Source organism: Manihot esculenta, chromosome 10 (genome assembly GCF_001659605.2).
Source record: "Manihot esculenta cultivar AM560-2 chromosome 10, M.esculenta_v8, whole genome shotgun sequence".
Classification (NCBI taxonomy): Eukaryota; Viridiplantae; Streptophyta; class Magnoliopsida; order Malpighiales; family Euphorbiaceae; genus Manihot; species Manihot esculenta.
Window position 1 is genome coordinate 7698341 of NC_035170.2, and position 27887 is coordinate 7726227.

The 27887-nt window shown below is 32.5% G+C and overlaps 3 protein-coding genes across 4 annotated transcripts; all 3 read right to left on the bottom strand.

Annotated features, from left to right (window-relative positions):
• Positions 1–4889: 4889 nt before the first annotated feature.
• On the bottom strand, positions 4890–13021 carry LOC110625020 (neutral/alkaline invertase 3, chloroplastic). Its single transcript, XM_021770507.2, has 8 exons — positions 12698–13021; positions 11279–12103; positions 10344–10509; positions 10029–10240; positions 7130–7623; positions 6980–7028; positions 6088–6408; positions 4890–5835 (listed from the first exon to the last, which is right to left on the bottom strand). The coding sequence occupies exons 2-8, from the start codon at positions 12023–12025 to the stop codon at positions 5788–5790; spliced, it is 2037 nt and encodes a 678-aa protein (XP_021626199.1). The 5' UTR covers positions 12026–12103; positions 12698–13021; the 3' UTR covers positions 4890–5787.
• Positions 13022–18749: 5728 nt separating this feature from the next.
• LOC110624161 lies at positions 18750–20341 on the bottom strand. Its single transcript, XM_021769281.1, has 4 exons — positions 20019–20341; positions 19804–19930; positions 19437–19730; positions 18750–19145 (listed from the first exon to the last, which is right to left on the bottom strand). The coding sequence occupies exons 1-4, from the start codon at positions 20339–20341 to the stop codon at positions 18750–18752; spliced, it is 1140 nt and encodes a 379-aa protein (XP_021624973.1).
• Positions 20342–22811: 2470 nt separating this feature from the next.
• On the bottom strand, positions 22812–27654 carry LOC122724944. 2 transcript variants are annotated; one of them, XR_006352392.1, is made up of 3 exons: positions 24199–27654; positions 23193–24120; positions 22812–23117 (listed from the first exon to the last, which is right to left on the bottom strand). XR_006352392.1 is itself a non-coding variant. In XM_043961323.1 (2 exons), exons 1-2 carry the CDS (start codon positions 24469–24471, stop codon positions 23479–23481), a joined length of 915 nt encoding a protein of 304 aa, XP_043817258.1. In that variant the 5' UTR covers positions 24472–27654; the 3' UTR covers positions 22812–23478. The 2 variants fall into 2 exon arrangements, 1 of the variants encoding a protein (XP_043817258.1); XM_043961323.1 differs by having other exon boundaries at positions 22812–24120.
• Between the last annotated feature and the right edge of the window lie 233 nt (positions 27655–27887).

The window sequence follows — 27887 nt, forward strand, 5'->3', positions numbered from 1 at the left end:
TGGCAATATAAATATTTTTTTATTAGTTAAATTTTTTGATATTCCTCTTATTATATTTATTTTTATTAGATTTCGTAGTTGTTATTAAGAATTATGATATAAAATTATAAAAATTAAAATTATATGAGATGGCCATAATAAACTTCATCTTAAAGTTATTTCAGAATTTAAAAGGAAATAAAAAATAAATACAAAAGCGAAAAGGAATTATCGTTTATTTTTAATTTTCATATACATAAAATTACTTCATATATATAAAAATTGCTATAAAATAATTGATATATTTTTTTTTTTAAAAAAAAAATAAAATACTAATACCGATAGACTTTCATGTTTAATGAGGATTGGAGGGATACTTTTACTTTAAACTGGAATTGAAGAAATACTTAAAAATAATATTGTGTTAAAATATTTATGCATATCATTTAATAACCAACGCTGATTTAGTGACTGATATTTGCTCTCACAAAGTTTATTACTCTAATTTAGTGATGCAAATTTCAATCGCAAAAATTTTATGATTATGGTATTAAATATAGGATCAAAACTGTCATAAATTTATAGCAAAAGGTTTTTGCAATGGAACAAAACCCTTTAACGACGAAAAATTTTCATCATAGAAATTTAAATTTCTAGAAATTTGATCACAATATCTTTTAAATAATAAAAAATTATGAGAGAGATAACTAGATTTTGTGTTCATTTCTATGAATGACTCCAATAATATTATTCACATCATAATTCTCATAATTTTTTAAGTGTAAACTTATAAAATAAGATATAACACCGATTATGTTTACTTAACAACCTTTTTGATGGTTAAGTCAGTATGAATTAAATAATTAATTGTATAGATTAAATAATTGAATTGATTATTCAAAAAATATCATACTTAATTATGGAGATTATAAGCTTCTTATATAATATATTGAATAAAGTTTAGATATTGTTAGATGTATATGATATTATAGAACTATATTTTGCGTGGGACAATAAAATTCTATATCAAATAAGATAAAAAAAATCTTAAATAATCCTAAATAAAAAATTATAGATGAAAAATTAAATTATAAAGAATCAAACCAAATTAAAAATAAAATTAACTGAATTAAATCGAATAGAAATAAATTTAAAAATAGATTTCATCAATATGAATAAATAGATTTCATTCTAAAAAAAAATGAAAGAATCACATCCTCTACAATTCAATCAATCTTGAAGCAAATCATAAAATACACATTTCAATAATATAATACATTATAATCAAAATAACCCATGAAAAAAAAAAGAAACATCAAAGGACAAACCCAGAAATAAGTTCAAATAACACAAACCCATAAATGATACAATCCTAAAAATAAGAAATCAGAAAACCATAAATAAGAAATAAGAAAAATCCAGATCTAAATGATGTCACTGTGAAATATGGGAGATAGATGTGCAATAAACAGATGTGGAACAACGTGCGATGACCAGATGTGCGACGACTAGGAGATCTACGCCGTTCCTCCCCAATCGGCAGTGACAAATCATCTACCCAGGGCCTCGCCAGTCACATCTGTCGCTGTGGGTGAGAGATGTTGGGGGGGGGGCTGAGTGAGGGAAGGCAGAGGGGTAGGGGCTAGGTAGGAGTTGAAACATTAAAGGGTGTGGGTAGGGTTTTTTAAAGTTATATTTATATTTACGGTTGAATTCAATTTCGTTTATTAATTTCAGTTATTTAATTAAATTAAAAATAAAAAATATATGAAGTTAAATATTATTTAAAATTTATCTATTTTTTGAAATTTTAAAGGAGTGTGGAACACGTAAAAACTCTTGAATGAAAATGAAAAAGAGATATAACTCCAGTTCCTTCTAAAACAGTAAGATTTTTGGCGCAAAAAAAAGAGGTTGATTTGTATTATCTTAATTTGGTTTTAATTTCTCTATATTTTTAAGAATATCGAGTCGGAGTCTTCTCTTACCCGTATCGAATAGAACATGCTGAACCAAATCTTTTTCTATTTTATTTAGATTGAATTTAAATCAAAAAAAATTATACGCTTTTATGAAATCACGTGCTAGACTTGAATCCGTAATCAATCCTATTATTCGTTGAAGTATAAGTTTAATTACTAATTTAATGTGCAAGACAAACAAGTACTTTTTGCATAGTGTAGTGGACAAAACACCATCTTCTTTATTCTACATCATGAGACTTTTTAATTATTATTATTTAAAAAAAAAAAGTGAAATTGTCTTGTATTGTTTGTTTGGATGCATTAATTAGTCCTTTAATCTGCTTCTTTATGTCTTCATGTTTGTGGATTTTTGCTACTTTTCACTGATTTTGGTCAGGTTACATCTCTTGTGTCTGCCTTCAAACCCTAGGTTACAACCCTATCTAAATACCTAGACTTAAAAAAGCTCAACCAAGTGAAACAAACCCATTTGGAAAATCTAAATCATGTAGGCTTTATAGCGATGTTAATTACACTTTATCAGGTTCAGAATATAATAAATTAATCTACTTTTAAATATTTTTTCATAAAAAAAAAATCATTCAATTCTTAATATTATGATATTGTTTAATTGGAATCTGAAATTTTAAATTTTTAAAAAATGTTAAAATTATATTTGTTTGGTTAGTATATTTAGAAAGTTGAAAATATTTTTTTTCTTGATCGAGGAATTCCGTTAAATTACTTCTTTGAGAGAAAGTAACCAAGTTTAAAGCTAAATTTGTGTTTTTAATTTAAATTATTTATAAACTAATATTAATTTTAAAATTATAAAATAATATAATAAAATAAGATAAATCTGTTAAAACATTAACTTTGCATTGCTTTTTGGATTGTGCCGTGATAAAATGGATATTTATGCTCTGTTTTTTTTTTAATGAGAATTGAGAATCGAGAAAATAAAATTTAAAACTTCACATATTTATTTAAATATACTTATTATCCGATTAAATCTGCGAGTGTTATATACTCCGTTTAAAAATTAATAATTTAATTTTTTATTTTGATTTTATTATACCCTTATTTTTAAATATTTTTGCATTAATTCAAAAGAAATTAATGGTTAAAGGAGGAAGATATACTTTAAATAACTTTTTAGTCATTACATACATCAAAATATCCCCTTCTGAATTTTGATTTTTTTAAAGGTATTTTGATCATTTATCAAATAATTAATAGTAAATTAGATGAAAAGGTTAACAGCTTCATAAAGTCCAATTATAGAAATTTTTTTTATATACATAAAAATAAAAATTATTCAAAACTAAATTGGAATCGCGCAAAGAATTTAACTCTGAATATTCTAATTAATAAACTCAATAACGGAAGTTGTTGGAAAACTAAAATACTATGAAAGGTTGGCAATCCATCCGCCACTTAGTTTGTTTTATGATAATAATATCTCACCTCAACTCGCTAAAACTAAAAAATTATCTCACAGTAACGGAATATTAAATTTAAAAAACGTGAACATAACATAACAAATTCACTTATTGTTATTGAATTCATTTTAATTTACCCTAACCGACTATCTTGTGTTAAAGTTATGTGCAGTTTATATAATATAGCAATCAACTCAGTTTCACTTAGACAAAAGAGAAAAAAGAGTAAAATTTCACTTAAATAAAAAAAAATGAGGAAAATACACGTATTAGAGATAATTTTAAAAATAATTGAAGATTTAAAATTTTATAGTTAAAAATGGAAATAACAATTCCAGAAAATTTAGAAATTAAAATAAAAAAGAAATCCTTGTTGATCATAATGGGATGTAGTTGAGTGGTAAGGCAAATCAAGTTAATTAATTAGTAGAAGATGTTCTTAAAGCAGCCCTTAATCATTATAATGATTCAAATCATTATGGAAAGTCAAATTCAATGTCTGTTATTAATTATTGCTTCTTCTAAAGTGAATAGGACATTATAGTTACAGAAAAAGCTAGCAGGCTTCTTCAGGATTTTTATCTTTAGCCGTGGTTGACAATATTATGAATGAGCCTGTAACTATCATTTTTTCACTTTATTTTAAAATTTACTTTATACTTTTGATTTTATATTTCAAAATTTGAGAGGTTCATGTACAGCAATGCCAAGAGTAAATTTTAATTATATTACTTTATAATTAAAAAATATTTTAATTATAAAGGATACGATTATTTTGTTGATATTTTAAAAAATTAAAAGGATATGATTATTTTATTTATTTTGTTAAAAAATAATTTTTGATGAAATGATAATTAAGGGTGAGTATTCGATCGTCAAACCGAATAAATTAAAAATTAAAATTTCAGTATTTATAAAAAACGAACTAAATTGATTTTGATCAGAAATCGAATTGAACTAAATCAATTTGATTCAATTCGATTTAATCTGTTTTAATTTTTAATAAATTTTTTATTTTTACACTTTATTTTTAATATTTTAAAATTTAATTAAAATATTTTAATTTTAATATGATCTAATTTCTCTATATTATTAAAAATAATATATTATTATTACTAATCGGTTTGATTCGCTTTTTTCTGATTAAAACTGAACCAAACCGAAATAACCGAAATTTTTGAAATATAAAATCAAATTGAATCAAAATGAATAAAAAACTAAATCGAATTTTCAAATTAATTCAGTTCAATTGATTTTTTCGATTTGAATCGAATATTGCTCACTCTTATTGATAATCAAATACAAAGGGTATTATTTGCTCATAATTTTATTAAAATAATAAGTATAATAAAACCAAACCTCTAAATTTACTAGTTTGAAAATGTATAAATATAAAAAAATTAAGGAAAATAAAAACATATTATAGAAAATCTAAAAAGGGAAAAGGAAAAAAAAAAATCAAACATATCCATGAGCTTCATGAACAAGTGAAAAGCCATAATGAGGAAATAAATAATAATTACAGCATTAGCTGACAACATTAAATCCTCACATGAAAACAAAGCATAGCATGAGAACAAACATCATACTACAAATCAAACATTGCTCTTATTTGTTTGTCCTCTACACAAAACCATAAATCAAACAATTTTGTTCTTATTATTTGTCCTTCACTGAAACGCAGCTGTCTAGAAATTTTTTTACAGGATTTGAAAAATTCCAGCTGTTACTGTCAAGGCTAATTAATTAATAACATCACCTGGGACTTTAGAAGCATTTGATTATTTGCTCAGTCAAGGTTACCTGTCTCCAGAATGTAGTTTCTAGGACATTCACAACAGAATCCAATAGCGTCAAGTGTAAAGCATGCAGAACCACACTATCTTGTTCATGAATGTAATGCATTTCTCTGATGCTAAATCTGTATGACACTGATATGAGAGCTTAAATCTCTGGAGACGTTGCAACATACGAGTAGACTGATTGCAGTGAAAAATTAGGTCTTTGAACCAATGAGCTTTATCTCATTAGTACTGGAGTCGTCTCAAGGCTACGAGATTTTGAATTCAAACACGGTCAAAGCCAATCGTATCAAAAGAAATTATGGTCTTTGAATGAGTCTCTGGTGAATATAATACATTCTATAGAAGGAATATTAATTTGCAATACAAAATTACAGATTAAAAATTTAAACATTAGTTCATTTTTCTTATCTGAACTATCGTCAACAATCTGCAAAAGCAAAACTCCCATGGAAGAGCAATATCCTCAATCAACTACAGAAGGGCTACACAATCTAATCATGCGAGCAAAACACAGAACAGAAAGATATAAACATCTTGAAAGCAAGTACATCTTACCTGTGTCAAATCAAGTTATTCGAAAAAATTGTTGCACTTCATTTATCCGATATAGAAGGTATGAAGCAAAGAACAATCACCATGGTCAACCTAAAACAAATAGATTCCAATCGCTACCCGTATGACTGTGTTTATGATGCTTACATAAAGATGTTTTTAAGGCATGAATACATATTGCGGTCTTTAAATTTCAGCTTATCCAACTAAATGAATCAGATGAAAAATAAACTAAGACATATATATTACATTTCATAAGCCTATTTTATTATCATTATAATAATTAGTATAACCACCATTTAAAAAAAATTATCAAATTCTAGTTGCAGAGTCAGAAAATCATACTATGTAGGTCTGTTTTGAATTCTTTCTCCCACGCTGTCTTCTTGGGTTAGCACTGATCATGCAAGAGAACGCATTGACAAGCTCTGGATCCTCTTCAGTTATGAGCATCTTAGCTGCAGATGGGTCTGCAAGCAAAAGCTTTGCCACAAGGTATCCAGCAATAGACCAGGTCTGGAACAGGCGTGCTTGTTTTCCAATAAATCTTGCTCTTTTGGTATCATAATATTCAGGCCACTTGTCCCATGATATGCGTCTTTCAGCAACTTCAATAGCTCTGGCAGCAATTTCAGGTCTATTCATCTTTATGCACGCAACTGTCAGCTGAATACGGCCTCAAATGTATTAGCATGTATTTGCTATTTATACCAAAGATTACTCTTCAACCAAAATATAAGCATTTAAATGATTTTTATCGAATGACTATTCATCTATTCATTTTAATGTAAATAGCAATAAGTGGAAAAAATGGTGGTTAAATGATCTTAGCCAATGTAGAATTAGGATATGCATGTAGGCTAAGTAAATCAAATAGATAGTTTCCGTTTTCTTGAAAATACTAGTATAAGTAAAGACCCAATTCCAAATGGTGCAGATAAAAACGCCCATAGTCGGGCTTGAAGTAATAGTGACAGCTCTAGCTACAGTAATATAACAATCAAAGATAATATGCATCCAATTACACAAGAATTAGGCAGGAACAACCACAAACAGGTGAAAAGCATGCTAAGCTATTATGTCCTTCAAATTTTCACCCGTGACTGGTCCCCAAAGATGTGTTGCCCTACTACCATTGATGCTGCTTTTACCATCTCTTAAATTTTCGACATATTTACTTTTCTCTTGAAGTTACTTCTAAATAAAGACTTACTAAACAATGTCACTCTAAACTAACCTGCCAAAGAAGAGTTGGCCAAGAACCTGCATTGTGGTAAGACCAAGGCCTGTGCCAAGAACAAAGAATCATCACACAGGGAAAATAGAAAGGAATTGTGAATTGATCAAATTTTTCAAAAATAAAAAATAAAAAAAGAAGCAATTTTACGTGTTCTTAGGATCACTGCCTGTGATGATCTGCCACTCCTGGCCTTCAAGAGCAGGATAACATATCTTCAATGGCATGTCTGCTACCAGATCTATCCACTTGGCTTCAATGAGATCCAATATGGCATGTGACTGCTCTGTTGTAGCAAGACCACTTACAACAGACCATAAGTTTCCAAGAGAGAAGAATCTAAAGTCCATGTGAGCTGGTTGCAAGTTGCCAATTAGATAGCCCCCTTGGTTGGGTATCCATTTCACCAGCCAAGGAGAAACCTGATCCGGATAAATGTTGAACTTATTAACTGCATCATAAGAGTACTCTTCAGTCTTGTAACGATAAATCTCATTTAGTTTTCTTAAATCAATCCAATAATATTCTCTGATATGGAATGACAGAGCAACTAAACGATTGGTCAAAGCTCGGATGAGATCAGCCGATCCATCCTCAGGAGCAAGCATCTCCCGAGCACAAAGTAGTGCTGAATAAAAAAGTGCCTACAAGAACAAATACTTCACATCAGAGTCGGACAAGCAAATGAAAAACTATTCCACAGTAACATTGTAAATATTCTAATAAATATTAAAGACATTGGAAAATTAATATACTAAGAGTGCGAATGGAACTTGGTTATTGCCATCTATTCTTACTGATTATGTGATACAAGGTCAATTATTAAGTCTTTTCCTAAAAAAAATGTCTTCTTTGCAAAAATGGGGTAAAATAAACTTAATATAGACAGTGCTCTACCTATACAATCATTCAGTTTTTGTTTAACATTTCATCTCATGTCTGTTCATTCCATGGATCATTGAAACTATTAATGTTTAATATATGCAAAATCAAGGTCATCTCAATGTACAATCAGTTCGAGTATATTGGCTGACCATCATAAAGTGTAAGGCACGGGGTTAACATATTTCAGTCTTGCTGTTTTAAACATTACTATCGGAACCCTAAACATTTATGAATTTTGCTTCCTCAAATCCTCGCTAATTTCTCCATAAAATCTTGCAAGATGAGACATTCAAAGAAAATTCTCATTAGTGTAACAAGTTCATACTCAATTTGCAAAGAAAAACATATGTAAACTATGTTATATATCAAACTTAAGTTGATACTATAGATAATTTAAACCCAAGCCAATTAATAAGAAATTGGTTGAGAGTGATTATAAAATGTAAATTAGGCAAGGATTTGTTAGGATATTTAGGCTAGATTTGAGCATTAATCCTAGAACTGGAATGAAGAAGTAAACACAGGAATAATTTAGGAAATAAGTTGTATTCTTAACTTTCTTGTTCAAAAACAGACATTATATATATCCAATTTGCTTGAGGGAATAATCAAGCTACAATTAACCAATTCTTCCTTCTTTATTCTTTATCTTCATGGTGTTAAGGTTTGAAGTCCCAGCTCTTTTTCTTAACCCTACATTTTGTTAGGCCCTATAGAGGTCTACCAAACAGAGCCTTACTCATGAAATTAATGATTTGAAAAGTGTCAACGAACTTCACAAATCTCTATTCATGTGTTACACGTCTATTTCTTGGCTCAACTTATCCAAATGCATGGAGCGCATATGAAAAAAATGTTTCACATGCTACAACTTTTAAATGCCACTGAAAGATTTTCTTAAAGATACTTCATAACCCCAAAACATACATTCAACACCAAACAAAAAGGAAAAACCTTTAGCATTCATTTGAACGTAGCCAAGTCCAATAGATGATGACCCAGCAAAGTGGCTCAAGAGTATTAATATCAAAGATGATGTCACCTTGCAGCATTCTTGCATCAAGCGACTGTTTGATTGTTCTACTTTATACTAAACTAAGCAGGTTCCCTGTAACATACAACGAGTTAAATCCTAACGAGGCCTTGCCCTCGATTTCATCAACATTTCACCACCATTTCACAAAGTTCCAACGTTATACTCTTATATGTAGGAATATGGTCTTCTTTTTCTTCTTATCTGTGTGTATAACTGCATCAACAAGTTTCTTTTCCTTACCCAGCCTACAGCTACCCCTTATACTAAAAGTGTTTTTTTTTTCAATCAACAAGATAGCAAATTCTCATTCACTTTAAAAATGCTGATATATAGCAATTCTATAGACTCCCTTTAGAGCATCTAAAAGTCAACGCAAACTTACAAACACTTATCCAGATTTTGAACTCCATGTTATCAATCCAAAAATCAGCTTCTCCACTTTACCATGCTCTTTGATATGTCAAAAAGACTCAGCAATCAGACCTTTCTATTTACTCAAATGCGTATTGATAATTTATTTCACAAACTCAAGAGATATAGACCTAATAACCCAAAGTACAACTGATATTTCTTCCTAAAAACACTATTAACTGGTGCATACTTTTTCAGCTCCTTCCAAAAACTAATTTGCAACAATAGTGGCAAGACATAAAATATCCATAGCCAATATCTAGACTATAGAGATAATAATAATAATAATAAAATATTAAAAAAAAAGACCAGCAGAACTAGTGTGTCTCTCCTTTAAGATTTTAATGTTTTATCTTTAGGCCCACAATATTTCTATTCCAGCTGCAAACACTTACCTTTAGGAAAATGCAATTCATGCACTAAATGAGATTGTAAATAAAGTCCTCCTTTTATTCACCAAAAAAATCATACAATTTTCCAAGCCACCACCATCTGATCGCTCCCATTTGAAATGCCTGGCCAAACCCTACCCCATCATGTGTGTGTATTTGTGCAGACATCTGGCAGAATCAGGACATCCAATTGTTTTTCTACAAAGTACATATCTTCACATTGGAAAATGCTAAATAGATTGCATACGCAAACCAACAATAAAAACTCCAGTCTTAATTACCTGGACCTACACAGGTTAACAATAGAAACTCTTTTCTTAATTACCTGGATTTCTAGAGGATGGCCATGAATTCCCATCCGTCGATCTATCATGCAAGAACCATCAGTCACCAACAATGTTGGGAACATGTCAAAACCATCAGATAGACATAGCCTCAGAATCATCTTAATTCCAGTCTGCACATCAATCCTCTCCTGAACAGAGAGATCACCAGAACATTTTCCATATGCGCGTAATAAGATAATCCACCATAACCCTAAGTTGACATGGTAATGTAAGAGGAGAATTCAGCAGTGCAAAGGATAAGCCAAGAATTTCCTGATTCAAGAAACTTCATGAAATGATTTTTTTTTTTTTACCAGAATCAACTGGTGCAACACGACCTATTGCTGCCTCTCCAAAGTCAGGATCCAATACCTCTTCAGTTGATGAGTCATCACCATCTAGAGGAACTGTACGCACCTTGAAACTAGCAGGCATCAATCCCTGGCCAGGACTGTGACAGTCCATTGTTTTCTCCCAGCTCTGCAATATAAGAGTCATATACAATAAAAGATAACTCCAGAAAAAAAAAAATATTAAAGAAAAATGAAAAGCATCACTATCCCTGCAGCGAGACACACAATCAACTATACACTCCACAGGAAAATTTTTAAAAAAAATTATTGTTATTTTAGCATTGATCCAGATATGCAGCCACTAATCCTCTGATATGAACAAATATATGAAAACCGTACCATATTTTAGTTTCACAACACCTACAGAAGCAATCACAAAATCCACTATAACTTTCTTGTTATTCTTTAAACAAGCAACCATAAAAGGAATAGCATCCTTGTGTTCACATTATGGTTAGTGTCAATTTTTAATTACTTCTTTGAATTTTCACAAAGACAATTAATCACATGCCAGCAATTTTGCAGAAATACACAGCATTAACTGTAGCAATTGTTTCCTCTTGTTTAGGGTGCAAGGCACTCTCTCACATGCAGAACAAATCCACTATTTCTACCAGAGATAATTAGTAATTTTGGAAACAAACATTTCATTGAATGTTCCACCATGAGCCTTAAACATTAGTGATCAACCATGTGGTATAGAAAACAGTTGTTATTAGTAAGGACTCTCTTGGAAAAGTTAACCACAACAGAAACAAAAATAAAACAGCAATATTCACAATCAGTTACACATGGGATCAGCAAATGCAAGTTAATAATATGAAGAGACATGCAAGATATGGAAATCACTATTTCAAACAATAGAAAAAAGTTGGCATAATTAACCACTAAGTTACCTGCAACTGAAGTGTGTGAAGAATGAAATTCCGAACTATATCATACTCTCCTTTCAAAAGAAATGCAATACCAGAAGGTATAAAGTCTCTAATGAAGACCTGATCATAATTCAACACATTGGAACTAGTAGGGTCGTTGGCAGCAATTGTTCCAATCGGACTGCCACAATAATAAACAACAGAATTGAGCAGCAGGTTCCAAGCTTCATCTTCAATAGAATCTACGGTAACCTTGTTAGAGGCATCTCTGCCTATACCCAGTGCACCACCATCAGTTGGCAAACTCTCTTTTCCCTGTTTAACAGCACCATTAGATGTCAACTCACCATTTCCTTGTTTCTGCTGAACATTCCCAAACTCCAAAACATTTGTAGGATTTACTGCACCATTGAAGTGTAATACCCTTGCACTATCTACAAACCAGGTTCCTTTTCCATCTTCTGAAGTTAAACCACCAACAGTTTCTGACTGCTGGCATTTACAACTCAGAAGCTGCAAGCTATCCACTGATGTATTTCCAAACAAACCATAGTCACCTATCATCTTTAACCGTTGTATTCCAATCTGATTCTGTAGAAAACTTGAACAGTTGAACAATTGCTTATGTCTCAAGGCCCTTTTCTTTACACAATTAATGTGGAATTTGGAAGCAAATTTCCAATCTAAATTGCTAGCATATGGATCAGAACTTAAAATGCGACATCCAGAAGACAAAATTTGCAGAGCTGCCTCAGAAGTTCCCATCATAAAATGCTTATCAAGAAAATCAATCTCCAACAAATTCAAACTGCCCAGTGCTTCAATCTGCTTTGACACGAGACACACCTAAATAGTATACCTTGGGTTAGAATAGTTACAACAATGTAAAAATCATTGCTCACTCAAATCATATAAACACAGAAGGCTCGAAGTTAGTGCAGAGAATAAGCAAAAAAGGAAACATAGAAACTGAAAAAAATCTAAAATTTGTCGCTAATGAATAACCTAAAATTTGCATTAATTCTTTTCCCCTTATTTTGGAACAAAACAGTAAAAATGATCAATAGGAATCAGATTCTCACTTCTTTGCCACTCTGTTTCTCAGCAGACAAACAGGCAATTTTAACCGTATCAATACAGCAAAGTTGGAACAAAATCACTACGATCCACGCAAAAACTTTAAAAAGAAAACCCAAAAGAACAAAAAATTATACACAACAACATCAGAATCAACCAACAGCAACAGAATATTCACAATAAACACCCAATTTATATTGAAATTCAGAGAAATAAAACATCATGAAGCAATCAATTCATTGAAACACGGAACAACCTTAAATCTAATCTCCTAGCCTTTTCAAACATTACAAAATGAAAAAAGAACTAAATTAGAATAAAATTAAGAAAACTACAAAAAATTAGCAAAACAGAAAGGCGCACCTGAAACCAAACAAATTTTGGCTGGAACCAAGAAAAATTCTCGAGTAACGAATAAAACGACTTAAATTATAGTCTAATCTGCACGGTGCTATGGAATTCGTTTATTGGACAAGTAAATACATAACTCGAGCCTTGAACGATACCAAACAAAGTAGTCGCAATTAGAACTAAAGATAATTTAAGGTTTTTTTTTCCTTTTCAGTTTGGTCGTTTTTCTTTCGGTGTTTGTATAAACTCGTAGGAGAAACACAGACCACATCCACATCCACGACCACATGACATGAATATTTTCTTGTTCTGTAGTGTGTGATGTTTTTTTTTCCATGATACGCAAAATTTTTCTTAATAAAATATATTTAAGTTTAAAGAATAGTATATATATATATATAAAGAAAAAAAAGCAACGTCTGATAAAAAAAAAAAAAAAAAGAAAAAAAGCAATGCAAATCCCGTAAAAAGAAAAAGAGAAAGCAAAAGACAAAAGGGGAGGTGAGCGGTCACGACCAACATGTGACAAGGGCATAATTGGGCTTCCACTAAATATTTAATATTTTTTCTCTTTATTATTTATTTTTTAAAAAATCTATTTTCTCGATTCGGCTATTTCGAACGGAAAATCACTTCTGATATAAGGTGAATACTTCATTCATATATTGATCAAAAGGTCATTTTTCGGGTAATTTTTAAATAAGCTACATCAAATATATTGTATTGTAGCATTTTTAGAATGCAAGGTATATAGTTTATTTTGTTGCAAATAAAGGAAATGCTTTCATATTGATAGAACCATAAAGATAAAATATTATGGGTTTTAAGTAATGTTGAGTGGCATGTTAATATTAGCTCTATTTGATCATGTTGTGTATGGACATAATATTTACGATATAGTAGCTAATGTGGCATACATGTTATCTTCACAAATAGTATGGTGCCATGTGACATGTTGCCATCAACAATATTGATGTTAAATATTATATAGTCTTTAAGTTCAAAAGTTGAAAGTATATCCTCAATTGTCAAAAAAAAAAAAAATCAAATGTTGAATGCTAAAAGCATTAAAATTTTGAAAATATAAGGAAAAAAAATTAGGAAAGAGAGGGAGGCAAAAAAGAGAGGCCCCTGGATAGAGACACAAAGAAGAGGGAGAGATAGAAGCATAAGAGATAAATAGAGATAGAGTGCGGGGAGAGAGAGCCAAGGAAAAATTACTCTATCTTTATCTCCATCTCTCTCTCTTCTCCGGTCTCTCTTCCTCTCTTTCATAATCTTTTTATACATTAATTAACTAAAGTAAAAGGAGGGAGAGATTTGAATTTAAAAAAAAAAAAAAAGGAAAGAGAGAGCGGGAGAGAGAGAGTTTTCTTTTAAATCTATCTTCCTACTTTCCTCCTTTATCAAACCTCTCTTTCATTATGTACATCACTCTCTTTTTATCTTTCTTCCACTTTTATCTCTTTTTCAAGGATCTTTGTCTCTCGGAGAGAGAAAAGCATAAAAAAAATTTTAAAATATTTATCTAACTTTCTCCTCATATCTCTTAATATTTATCTAACACTGATGGAGAACTTAGGATCAACTTGCGATCAAGAATCTCGTCACACAATTTGATATTGGAACTCCCTAAAAATAACTTTTTGGAGTTGCCCTATCATATCCCTAATTAACTATTATGATTATAAACGAAAATTATGGAGTAAAACCAATTAGAAATGTCACAAGAAGAACCTTAATAAGTTTGCTAAACATGATACAATACAAGAGTAGGACAAAATTTCTCTACTTTGTATTATTAATTGAAATAAAATATACAAAACAACAAAAGGTTGCAATGCTATGGGGTATGATTCGAAACTCCAGATTAACAATGCAATCTAAAATCCCAACACACAATAATATTAATTCACATGCTAAGATCCTAAAGCATTCTATTATACCCTTGATAAGAACATAGATTATCAAACAAGAAAACTAAAATGGAATCACCACGAAGTTACTAACCTAGATAAGATGTCAGTTCTTGATATAATATATAGTTAGACAAAATTTTGATTAGAATTTTATTAACCAAAGAAAATAATTATTTATAATCAATAGTGGAGTGTGGTTGCTACTTAAAAGGATTTTTATAGCTTTTTCAAACCCTAATTCTAGTGGTAAAAGGATTAATTCCAATGTAGAAAAGATTCAAAGTCAAAGAATCAAATATTTCTCAATATGAATTACAATAAAAATCCTTTTCCTATATAAACTAGGAGAATTAATCTCTATAAGTGGGTTGGATGAATTTTTTTCTCCTAAATGGGCCTAATTAATTTAGAATAAGTCCAATAAATACTAAAAATAAAAAGATAACAAAATAGACTTAAGTACAATTCGGCCATATATACTACACGGCTAAAGGATGGGTTGTAACCAAGTAGCTTGGCATTCTTTCTTTAGCTCTTATTCCTTTACTTTAATGATGCTCAAGAATACTTCATCTCGTGGATTTTCATGTGTCATAAACTATCTTTCTTTTATGTTTCCATGATTTTCAAATATAGTTTTCATTTCGAATACCTTGCTTTCACTCTTGATAATTTAATTTTACATGATTTAAAAGTTGCCTTCGAGTTTCATAGTTAGCAAGCTTGACGATTGTTGTAGATGTGCTTCAAATTGTTGAAAAGTAATACTTCTCTTGTGCACATATCAGCTTCTCTTCTCTCAAGAAGATTTGTTCTCAAATCAACAACTATAATAGTGAGAAAATAGTCAATATATACGTACTCATCTCTATATTAGTTGTCATTTTCAACAATTGTAGCGACAAATTACTTTCTTTGAATTGATTTACTGAAGTGTTTTCTACAACTTTTTGAATTTTTTCCATAGGACAATCTTCATATTCAAAATCACATTCTTAGCAATGTTCAAATTCTTCGTCATCAATGGTGGTTCTTTCATCTTCTTCATGGATTACTCTTTCCAAAATCTTTATAAAATAATCAAAATTTTTCATTAATTTTCAAAGGATTTATTAAGCCTTTTGTAACCTTATCTTCTTTCTTTGCTTGCTATCATGAAACAAATTTAAAAATAAACACAGAAGAAAAAAAGTTGACCCTCACATACTTTTTCATGTATTTATCTTAGAAAGGTATTTATGTTCATATTTCGCTCACAAGTTCGGCTTTATCCCTTTATTAGTTCACTACCTAAGTATTTTACTTTTCGATGCTCAACTTAAGAGTGTTGCACTTAAGAATCAATATACAATACGAGATTAATAAAATTGCAATGTAGACTTTAAACAACAATGTCCTAAATAATAAAAAAAATAACAAAAAAATCTAGAAGCAAACACACACACATAATAAAATATTAGCATAAGATGACAATAAGTATATTAAAGATACAATTTAACAAGTAATATGCAATAACTATATTACCTATGTGGTATGAAATGCCAACAAATGAAACGAAATAAAGATGACAAAGATTAAAGAAAAACGCTAATTTGAAAATAAAACAAATTTTCACTCTCCTAACAAAAGCCAAAACTGAACCTAAACTAATACCCAATATTCGAAAACTCTATATTTAGGTGTGTGATACTATCAACAACTCAAATCAGTAATTTTATCAAAGATATATCTTAAACAGATTGCTAAGTAGACATTTTTCTTACTTTTAGCCTCAAACATGAATTTTAAAAAGTAATTTTTTGGTTTTTCTTTTACGAATGTTTAGATCTGATTATTTTACTTTTTTTTTACTAGGATTTATGATAAAACAAAAATTGAGAAGCAAATGTAGCAAATGAAATGATAAATAAGCTATTAAAATAAGAAAACGAATTAACTCAATGAAATGAATATAACAATAATTATAAGGTCTATTAGCGCTAAAAATCCTGACTTTTGCGCCATTTTGTGATTTAATCCTCATCTATCAATTTTGGCACAATAAACCAAAATTTAAAAATTTGTAAAGTTTTTTTGTCCATAATTTAAATTGGGATTGAGGGAGTGTGTCATCATCTATGTGGCATGCCAACTTGAATTATTTATTATTATTTTAGGTGTCCAAATGGAATTAATTGACACCTAATGATATATTTACACTTAATCCAATAAATAGCCAATTAATCAAAATCAACAGAGAGTGAATCTTCCATTTGTGATAAAGAAGTGAATGGGTCTTCAATAGAAGAATTGAAACTGCTACAAGCGAGATTAATGCTATGTTTTGATAATATTGATGGAGTGCGAGGAGCTACAATGAGTTGTGAGGAACATTGAAATTTCATTAAGGATGAGTTTCAGGGGTAGAGAGAGGAGCAGTGGGAATCGTTGTGCAATTTCTAGTCTTTGAAGGTGCTGCAAGGGATGAGATGGTAAAAAGCATGGGTCCTGTTGGGTCTGTTGGGATCAAGGATTTGCTTGTGCATTTGGGTTTTGAAGAAAGGAGTTGTTGGGTTCACTAGTTTCGTTCCAATGGAGATGCGATGAAGGAGATGGTGCTACAATGCTCAATTCTTCAAGCAGAGGGTGGAAGAAGATTATAGAGGTGTTGCAGCATCTATGTTCTAAGGGAGTTGGTGAGGAGTTGGGATCGAAGATGAAGGTGAGGGTAATGGAAATGGAGAATGGAGATGAGTTATAGTTTGGTGATGGAGGGAGAAAATGGGAATGGGTAGGAGCTGCAAGGTGTTGATTTTTGGGAAAGACAGAGAAGGGGAAGGCTTAAAATTTCTCATGATGTGTCAATTAATTCCATGTGGACACCTAAAACAATAATAAACAATTTTAGGTGTCATGCCACATAGATGGGGATAGACACTTCCCAATTCCAATTTGAATTTTAAATAAATATTTTACAGATTTTTAAATTTTGGGTTTTTGTGCCAAATTGAAAGGTGGGAATTAAATCACAAAACGATGCAAAGGTTAGGATTTTTAGCGCCGATAGCCCTAATTATAACTATGAAATTGAAATTAAAAAAGATAACAATTAAGATAGATAAATTAGAATTTATCTATGACCTATACTGTGATACCAATTAATGTGGAACCTAGATTAATAATGCAATCTAAAACTCTTGCACACAATAATAATCAAGTCACATACCAAGATTAATTCCTAAAGCATTCTATTGCACCATTGAATAATGAATAAATAAGAATGTAGATAATCGAATAAGAAAATAAGAAAAGAATCACTACAAAGTTACTAATCTCGATAAAATATCAATTATTGATACAACACAAAGTTAAATAAACTTCTAACTAATATTTTATTAACTAAAGAAAATTATTGTTCAGAATCAAGAGTGGAATGTGGCTCTACTTAGAACACTAGAAAAATTTATCGGATTAGTAACGGAAATTTCGGTTACTAATTATTAAAAATCCGTTACTAAAACTATTTTGTAACGGAAATTTTCTGTTATAGCAAATCTCGTTGCTAATGCATTAGTAACGGATTAGAAAATCCGTTACTAAATTAGTAACAGATTTGTAACAGAAAATCCGTTACTAAATTAGTAATGGATTTATAACGGAAAATCCATTACTAAAATTGGTTTTCTTTTAGTTGGTTTTAGTAACGGATATTTTTAGTAACATATTTTTCTGTTACAGAAATCCGTTACTAATTTTGAAAAATCAATAACAGATTTTTCCGTTACTATTTTTAACGGATCAGTAACAACTTAATCCGTTACTAATTCGTTACTATTTATAAAATTACAATAAAATATTATAAATTATATATTCTAACCAGACAATTTAACCTGTAAATATACTCAACTATTATAACTCATCTCAATAACAAATGTAAAAACCAAATATCATATATATCATGAACGAACTCAAATCCAATATCATATATTATATAAATCAAATCAAACATATATCCAAGTATTAAGTTGTGCAATTTTAAACTAAAAAATCAATAAATTATTTATTATCCTAGTACATATGGATAATGCAAAAAGAAACTATAAATGTGTAGTGTTCTCGTCCTCGTCCTCATCCTCATCATTAGCTTCATCTACTTGATTAGGAGGTTATGCAGAAGTTCCTTCACCAGGAGCTGAAGGCTGGCTGCCTTGCCTTTGACTCACGAGCTGCATAAGTAAATCCTTCACCTGTGAGAGCTCAGAGGTAATCCGCACATTTTGCTCACGCAATACTTGTTCATTATCCTCACGCTCCTGCAGCTTGCATCTGAGATCAGCCATTTCATCTTGAAGATCCTGATTTTGCTGAGCTGATGTGAAGGATGTACTAGCAAAAGACTTGTTTGGAAAGAAAACTGAAGCCTGTGATCCAAGACCGTACACCCTTCTTTTTTTCTCTCCACCTACTGCCTCAAAGTATAATTGAGCCTCATCAATGCGAGATGCCTCAGTACTGTCATTATTTATCTGTGATGCTTGCTCTTTCAAAGTCAGAAAGCGGTCCTTCAAAAAAAAATACCATGTGATATAACAGTATAAACTATAAATCAAATAATTTACTAAAAATTTATTTAATTTCTCACATGAATGGCTTTTGAGCGTGCATCAACAAACTCTGAGGTACCCTACTTCTTATGAGTAGCCTCAAATAACTCATAAGGTAGAGGATCTCTGCCTAGTCTTTCGTGCTGCAAGTTAAATATAAATAGTAGTAACATGCTTGAATATAAATTCACAACAAATTGGATAAAATTTAAAGCATTTGAAAAAATATAAGTGAAAATAAGCACAGACCATCTGTTGTTGATGCCTATACTGAGATATGGATCCTCCACAATGTCTTGATGGGCCAACGCTTTGCCCACCTGTTTCACTTTTTCTATTATTTGAGAATTTTTTGCATTTGTTTTGATACTCAGTTGCTCCCCAAGTAGATTGCCATGCATCCATTACTCCTTCTGTCAGTGATAGCCTCTTCTCCTTCCCATTCCTTATGCTACACATAAGGCTACGATAGCGCTCAACAACTTTCTTCCTCCAAGCTATCTTCATAAGCTGCTCTATTGCCTCATCCCATAAGAAGTGTTTCTAAAATTACTTACATTTAGTGACAAATAATACACATTAAAATTAATCACATGTACAGTAAAATTTGTATTACCTTAAATTCTTGCCAATAGAATTCTTTAACCTCTTCTAGTACATTTTTCCAACAAAAGCCATCTGCTACTAACTTTTCCTTGAAGATCAAGGTAATCCGCCTAGCAATCGGATCGGAAGGCTGCATGCTGTAGAAGAATAATTGACAAAATAATTATCTTGAAATAAGCACAGAAATTAAATGCATATTTAAAAATACTTATAAATTTTACTCACATTGAGTTTACTAAGGAAATATATGGTCTGTATTCTGTAGGTCCGCAATTACCAGAAGCAAATGTAGATGCAGATGCAGATGTAACCATCGATGGAATAGGTGGCAAACCTATGGGAGCTGAGGCAGTAGCAGATGTGTGTACTGAAGCAGAAGTGGATGATGCAGCACCCTGTGTGGATCTCTCACCCTGGTCTGGTCTAGGAATCAAAGCAGTGTGTTGTACTAAACATTGATTGATATTTTCTGATTCACTTGTGTGGACACTACCCCTGCCATGGTCTCCTCGACCCCGTGATGAAAATCCACGTCCTCGTCCTCTCATCTTGTATAAATTTACATTAAACAAATCATATATAGTTAATATATTTAATAATTGAGAGTCAAAATAGATATCAATTATTTTATACCTTTTATTCACTATCTACATCTAAGTCATTATCATCATCACCATCATCATCATCATCGTCCGTTTCTGTTGCTATTATAGTTTCATCTTCATCATTTTCTTCACCATCATCAATTTCAATAACATCCCCAGTTGGATCATTTAATTGTTGTGTTGAATCATCAATTTCAATAACAATGGCAGTGTGTTCCATTTCATCTTGTTGAAATGGTTCTTCAGCAGGTTGTGTATTTTCTTGTGTTGGAAGTTGAATTACAGAACGTGCTTTGACTTTTACTGCAGCCCACCATTCAATTTTATCTCGCTTTAGGCTAGGATACGAAGTATATATCACTTGTATTGCTTGTACTCCCAGCACAAAAGGCTCATATCTATTAAAAGATCGTTTATGATTTACATCAATAAGTTTATATTTACTATGGACCTTTGTGCCTACATTTGGAGTGGGGTCAAACCAATTGCATTTGAAAAGTACAACTCGCTTGATTGGAAGACCTGGATACTCCAAACGTATAACTTCAAGCAATTGTCCATAGTAATCGCTCTCTTCGTTGCTGTAATTTGACCCCTTAATACACACCCCACTGTTCATAGTTGCTCTACTAATATAGTATGACTTTGATTGAAACTTATATCCATTCACCATATATCTATTGTATGATGTCACACTTCGTAATGAACCATTTGCAAGCGATATGATAAACTTGTTAGATATATTACTGCACGAATCATGAGCAAAATTGTTGAACCATATAGCAAATTCACTCTCCAATTTGATGTCAATATGAGAATCATTGACTAACGGATCATTTGAGCGCAGTTGATCAATGTAAATGCTGGAAAAACCTCAACTTCATTAGAAAAAGTAATTTAAAAAAGGGTAAACTGTAATTTAGTCCCTCAGGTTTAGTGAAATACAACATTTCGTCCATCTGTTTTAAAAAACCTTCAATTTAGTCACTGTGATTTTAAAAAACTATACCATTAGTCCCTCCTGTTAGATTTTCTGTTAAATCACCGTTAGTCTTCAATTTATAAGTTGGTCAATAGAAAGTTAAATAGAAAATTCCTAGATTGCCCTTTAACTAGCGGGAAGGATGATATTTTTTTCCCTCCAATTATAGAAGGGGCTATTTAAGAATGAGGAAAAGCTAATGCACAGACAAATTATTCAAGGATGTCGGTCACCAGTTGCTCACCCAATACCAGCGGCAGATGGGAGGGAAGATATCTGAATAAGAATTGCAAGTGTGGCATTAGGGCTGCTGTGAGGATTTCTGAATCTGAAAGGAACAAGAACTGCTTGTATTATGCTTGTCGCAACAACGTATGTGGCTCATTCTTGGGATGGTGTATACTGGTATCGAGGTTTCCAGCAAGTGCAGAGACAGTTGAAGTCGGGCTGAGGCAAAGAAATCTTGGGCGAGAGTTGGCTGATATAAAAAAAGATATGCTTATTGTGCAAGATGAGAATCGAAAGATGATAATGAAGATGGAAGATATGGAGAATATGATGGGTTTTACAAAGACTATCTTAGTTGTTGTATTAATGTTAATAGTGTTTATTTTTCTTCTCATTCTCGTTCTTATTGGGGGGAGAATGAGATATGTGTAATGGATTTTGCAGTATTTGCTTATTGGGGTTATTTTTGGTGTAAGTAAATGGATAAAAAGGGGTAGGTTGTTGAAGTAGTTAGATGTGGGTTAATGAAATCTTAAGTTTCATAGATAGTGAGTTATTTTGGGTATAAGTTAAGCTGATGTATTATAACTGATGGGTTAATATTTTGCAGTACGTAAATATGATGCAATGCAAGCTACTATGAATGATGACCAATATTTTATATATTCTTAGTTTTCATGTGTTTGCCTCCTTCTCAAAGTGCAGAACCAATTCATATAATGAAGCCACCATTTCTGTCAAATAACAAAAAAAAAAAAAAACACCAGTATTTTATATATTCTCAGTTTTCATGTGTTTGTGTAAATTGGTTGAATCAATATTGTTTAGATCTAAAATTATTGGCAATAACAAAATCTGAAATATTAGATGGACTGAATGGTTGTATAATTTATTAGTAAGGGAGTAATATGTATTGAATTTAAAATATTGAGGGACTATTTACTATGAATTATGAAAATATAGGGGCTAAAGGTTTGTTAAAATTGCAAACGAATGGACTAAATTGATGGTAAACTTATTAATCTGGGGACTTAATTCATGACTAAATTACTAGTATCCAAATTGGGCAAAACATAAATTGCTATGAAATTGATAAACAAAACATAAATTGCTATGAAATTGATAATAAATTACTTTCATAATTAGCTCATAAATGAGTTGTCTAAAACAAAGATCATATCATTATATTTAGTCAGTAAAATATCAAAGTTTGCCCATTCACTGCCCAAGTACAAAGATCATACCAATAACTTTTTTCTGCATATCCTAAAATTATCATAAGGTTCCAAAAGTCTGTACCCATATATACTCCAAAAAATTTAACCTATTTACCAGGACTATCTGTACCCATAATTACAAAAATATAAAAGTACAAAATCAATATTGTCCATAGAAAACCAGCTTCCAAAATCTTCAAGGGTATTGGTAGTATCTGCATCTTCCAAAATCTTTATTACTTGTGGCATCTCAGATAGGTCTCCCATGTATGTTAGATGAACTGCCATTTCTCTGTTACAAAAAAAAATGAGATTAAATTAATTTATTCACTATATGATCTAAAAAATAATATCCACAAATACTTACCTTCTCCTTAATAGGTGCCCTTTGGCAAGTCCTTTTATTATGCCCTAGTTGCTTACATGTGTCACATCTAGTTGTCTTTGATTTGATCCTTACATTTGATGGAGCAGCTTCACCTTCTTCCCTCTTCCTTGCTTTTCTAGGCCTCCCAGGTAACCTTTTCAAAAGTGGTGGCATAATGCATTGAGACTCATCTTATATACTGTAATTGGCTTGTGGCATTGGGTGAATAACCCCTTCATAAACCTTCAAATATGTTGAAACATGATAGTAATAATGGCAATAATCCTCAATATCTTGACGCATGTATCCAATACACAAGGCTGCATGTTTGCAAGGCAATCCACTTATGTCCCATCATTTGCAAGAGCATTTTTTTATCCTGACGCTTTACAGCAAATTTCAGATCACCCTCAGTGACTTCAAATTCATCATTTCTACATGGCAATAACCTACAATTTTTCCCTTGCTTGATGATTGAATTAATTGTCTTGCGAGCCTTAGGAGTGATCTTACCTTCCCATGAAGTCCCATTGGCAAATCTCTTCTGGAGTCTAACCATGCATTTTTGTCTAAATGCATCTAACAGTTTTACAATTGGCAACCCTCTAATTTTTTTGATCCATGCATTAAATGATTCTGTCATGTTATTGGTTAAATGCTCTGATTTTGCTTCTGGCCAAAACATGTGTCTACTCCATTGGCTCATGGGTACCTTCAATAACCAGTCAAATGGCTTCCCATCCTTAACTCTTTCAATCCTTTTCATTGCCTCCCAGAACTCATATCCATGTGTGGCTCTAGCAGCATTCCAAAATTCTTGTTTTAGACCAAGTCCAGGATATTGCTTCTTAAAGTTGTTGAATATATGTCTAGCACAAAATCTATGACATGCCTCAGGAAACCAATTATTGACAGCTTCAATAAGTCCCTATATAAGAAAAAAAGTATTAAACACATAATTTTGTTAACAGAAAAATAAAAGTATAAATGGTTCTGATAGTAATACCTTTTGTCTGTCACTCATGAATGTCAGAGGTGTTTCATCATCTTTTGGACCAATGCAGGTTTTCAAGCAATCAAAGAAAAAATCCCAACTTGCACCACACTCAATCTCCACAATTGCAATAGCTAAAGGAATCACACCTTTATCACCATCAAGTGATATAGCTGATAGCAAAACACCTCCAAATGGACCCTTCAAGTGGCAACCATCAACACCTATAAATGGTCTACATCCAGCTTTAAAGCCATCTACAATTGGTTTAAAAGACAAAGACATCCTCTTAAATACTTTTGGATCATTATCTGAAAGCCTATCTCCAAACTGAAATTTGACAAAAGTTCCTGGATTATGCCTTTGTAGCTTCTTCACATATTCGTCTAAAATCTTATAACTATCTCTGTGACTTTATTATTAATTAAAATAAAATGTTCAAAATAACAAAAGGCGGCAATATTTCAAAATAACAAAAGGTGGCAATATTATAGTGTGGCTGACCACCTTAGGAGGCTTTTATATCCTCTAAACACTAATTTCTAGTGTAGAAAGATTTTCAAAGTCAAATAGTTAAACCTTCTTATTAGCCGGAGACGTCTCGTATTAAGCAGACGGCCACATTACTGCCGGTTATTAAAAAAAAACACGATATTCATCTCTATCTCTCACAGTATAAAAAGAGAAGAATCGTAGAAATAAATGTACGCTATTCTCTAACATAAAGCTCTAAACAATCCCTTGCATTCTCTATACTTATTGATACTGATTTGAGTGCCGGAGTGGCTACCATAAGCACCCACCACCACCTCACATTTTCTTCCATGCAGGTTCTAGTAAATCACAGTACAGTCTCATTCCAGCCACGTCATCAATTTAATTTCAGCAACATCATTTAGTTTCGCTGCCGGGAGATCCTTTAAATACTATTCATTTAGATTACAACTGGTCTCCTACTCATTTTCTCGAGAATAAATTTCTTTCTTTTCACCTCCAACATGGCCAGTAGTTCGCAAGCTGCTGCTAATATTGCTACCAACGAGGGAGTCATTGTTTTCTCTATTCCTGACAATAGAGAAAATACACCCCCAGTGGTCAACAAAGCAAACCTCAATAATTTAAATAATGAACAGATACTCCAGTACATCCAAAGGTTGCAGGTTACCCTCGAGCAGTATAAAGCTCGAGAAGAAGCATAAAAAATAGATCTCAGAGGAAAGGAGGAATCTTTGTAGACACCCTAAGGGTTCAAACAAAAGCATTCAAAATACAACCCCTAGGAAGGGCTGAGTTTGAAGATGAATTAGACAAGGCCCTGAAAGGAGTTGATTGAAAGCTAGTACGAGCCGTGCAAAAGTACCAAAAGGAATAAGAAGAAGACTTCAGTCTAGATGGTGTTTCACCTCTTTCAGAGGAAATCTTAGCAAAAAACCTTTCCTTCCAAATTCAAGTTGCCTAGCTTGGACAAATATGACGAAATGACAGACCCCTGGCAATATTCAAGATGACCATGTAGTTTCAGGATGTAAATGATTTTGTGTTATGCCGAGTGTTTCCGTTGACGCTTACAGGTGGTTTAGAAATAGTACCAACATCTAAGCCCAAGTTTAGTTTAAAACTTTACGCAGTTTGCCACGTTATTTAAATTCATATTTATTACTTGCATATCACCTAAAAAGTTTTCCTTTGACTTGCAGAAGATCTGCTAGGGAGAGGGTGAGTCTTTAAGGAGCTTTATCTCTCGTTTTAATACAAAGCATTGAAGGAACCCACAACATCAAATTCATGGATTCCTTAATTAAAAATCTAGCCGTGATGTATAAACAGTTAATAGACAAAGCCCAGAAATATAGTAGGCTGGATGACGAAGTCTAGGCCTTAAAAAAGGATAAGAGGGCGAATCCAAAGTAAAGTCAAAAGTCCAAGAGATGAAGACATAAAGGAGATCATAGGAGTTATCCCATCTCACAAAAGAGGGATGAATATAGTAAGTATAAGAATTACACTCCGTTAAGTGACTCACAAAATTATATTCTGATGTAGATTAGGAAAAATGATAAAGAAATCAGATGGCCACCTAAGCTCAACCTAGAGAAAGAGGAGAAATGAGACAAGACAAAGGATGAGATCAAAACCAAACAACAGAAGAACATCGGCAACTAAACGACGAGATTAAAAGGCTGAGAAGGGACAATACCCTTTGAAAATTCACACGGAAGGAAAAAAAAAGAGAAAAGATCTGAGTCCGAGGAAACAACCTCTGAGACAACTCCTAATAGAGAACCCATAGGGGTCATACATGTGATAATAAAAGGATTTGGCGAGGGGTAGGGGAAGTGAGCAGATTGCAAACAAAATTACTCGGGTAGGTAGGAAACTTTTGAAAATCCCGAAAGTCATCTGGAGTCACCCACCCGAAAATCTTATGAGCTTGCATTTTGAGTGAACCGAATGGTTCCCCTTAAGCATATTATCTGTAATAGAAGGATATTCTTTTAATAACAAAGCTAATGAGGCATTTTCACATGTTGTCTTCTTCAGCGATAAGTGACAATGGGATTGCCTTCCTCATTGAAAAGGAAAAGATTAGGAACACAAGAAGAGGCCACAAGGCGAATTTCGCCAGGCCAAGTCATAAGGCGGGTTCCACCAAATCATACAAGCATTGGTCCCACTAAAAAAGGCCACAAGGCGGATACCACCGGGCTAGGTCACAAAGCAGATTCCGCCAAACCATATGGGCATTAGTCCCACTAAATAAGGCCATAAGGCGGATACTGTCAGGCCAGGTCATAAGGCGGGTTCAGCTAGACCATATGGGCGTTAGTCTCACTAAACAATGCCGCAAGGCGGATACCTCAAGGCCAAGTCACAAGGCGCATTCCACCAGACCATGCAGGTATTGGTCCCACTAAACAAGGCCACAAGGTGGATATCGCCAGGACAGGTCATAAGACGGGTTCCGCCAGACCATACGAGCATTGGTTCCACTAAACAAGGCCACAAGGTGGATTTCGCCAAGTTAGGTCACAAGCCAAGTTCTGCCAGACCATACAGGCAATAGTCCCATTAAATAAAGCCACAAGGCAGATTCCGCCAGGCTAGGTCATAAGACGGGTTCCTCCAGACTATATGAGCATTGTTCCCACTAAACAAAGCCACAAGACGAATTATGCCAGGCTAGCACACAAGGCGAGTTCCGCTAGACCATACGGGTGTTGGTCCCACTAAACAAAGCCACAAGGTGGATTCCGCCAGGCCAGGTCTCAAGGTGGGTTCCGCCAGGCCATACGAGCATTAGTCCCACTACACAAGGCCATAAGGTGGATTTTGTCAGGCCAAGTCACAAGACGAGTTCTGTGAGACCGTACGGGTATTGGTCCCACTAAATAAGGCCACAAAGCGGATACTACTAGGCCAGGTCATAAGGCTAGTTCTGCCATACCAAACGGGCGTTACTCTTACTAAATGAAGGCCACAAGTCAAATTGCTAGGCTATTAGGGCATGGAACCTAGTAGACAAAGGCATTAAGGCCAATATAAGCCATGCCACAAGATTGGGCATTGATCTCACTAAACGAGGCATTCATGCAAGCCTTTACAACTGGGTATTAATCCCCTATAAAATTTTTAAAACATTTGATGTCCAAGGTCACAAGGCGAGTATAAGCCAGACCGAATAACCAATGCTTCTGTAACGA

What these genes read in the sequence shown, in the direction of transcription:
- LOC110624161 (XM_021769281.1), bottom strand. Translation starts at nt 20,341, where the DNA reads ATGAGAGGACGAGGACGTGGATTTTCATCACGGGGTCGAGGAGACCAT. An exon ending in ATTTCCTTAGTAAACTCAAT is followed by an intron (nt 19,931 to 20,018) that starts GTGAGTAAAATT and finishes ATTCTTCTACAG; the next exon opens with CATGCAGCCTTCCGATCCGA. An exon ending in ATAGGCATCAACAACAGATG is followed by an intron (nt 19,146 to 19,436) that starts GTCTGTGCTTAT and finishes TTTTTTTTGAAG; the next exon opens with GACCGCTTTCTGACTTTGAA.
- LOC122724944 (XM_043961323.1), bottom strand. Translation starts at nt 24,471, where the DNA reads ATGTCTTTGTCTTTTAAACCAATTGTAGATGGCTTTAAAGCTGGATGT. An exon ending in TCATGAGTGACAGACAAAAG is followed by an intron (nt 24,121 to 24,198) that starts GTATTACTATCA and finishes TTTCTTATATAG; the next exon opens with GGACTTATTGAAGCTGTCAA.
- LOC110625020 (XM_021770507.2), bottom strand. Translation starts at nt 12,025, where the DNA reads ATGATGGGAACTTCTGAGGCAGCTCTGCAAATTTTGTCTTCTGGATGT. An exon ending in TTCACACACTTCAGTTGCAG is followed by an intron (nt 10,510 to 11,278) that starts GTAACTTAGTGG and finishes CTTATATTGCAG; the next exon opens with AGCTGGGAGAAAACAATGGA. An exon ending in GGCAGTGATCCTAAGAACAC is followed by an intron (nt 7,029 to 7,129) that starts GTAAAATTGCTT and finishes TTCTTGGCACAG; the next exon opens with GCCTTGGTCTTACCACAATG.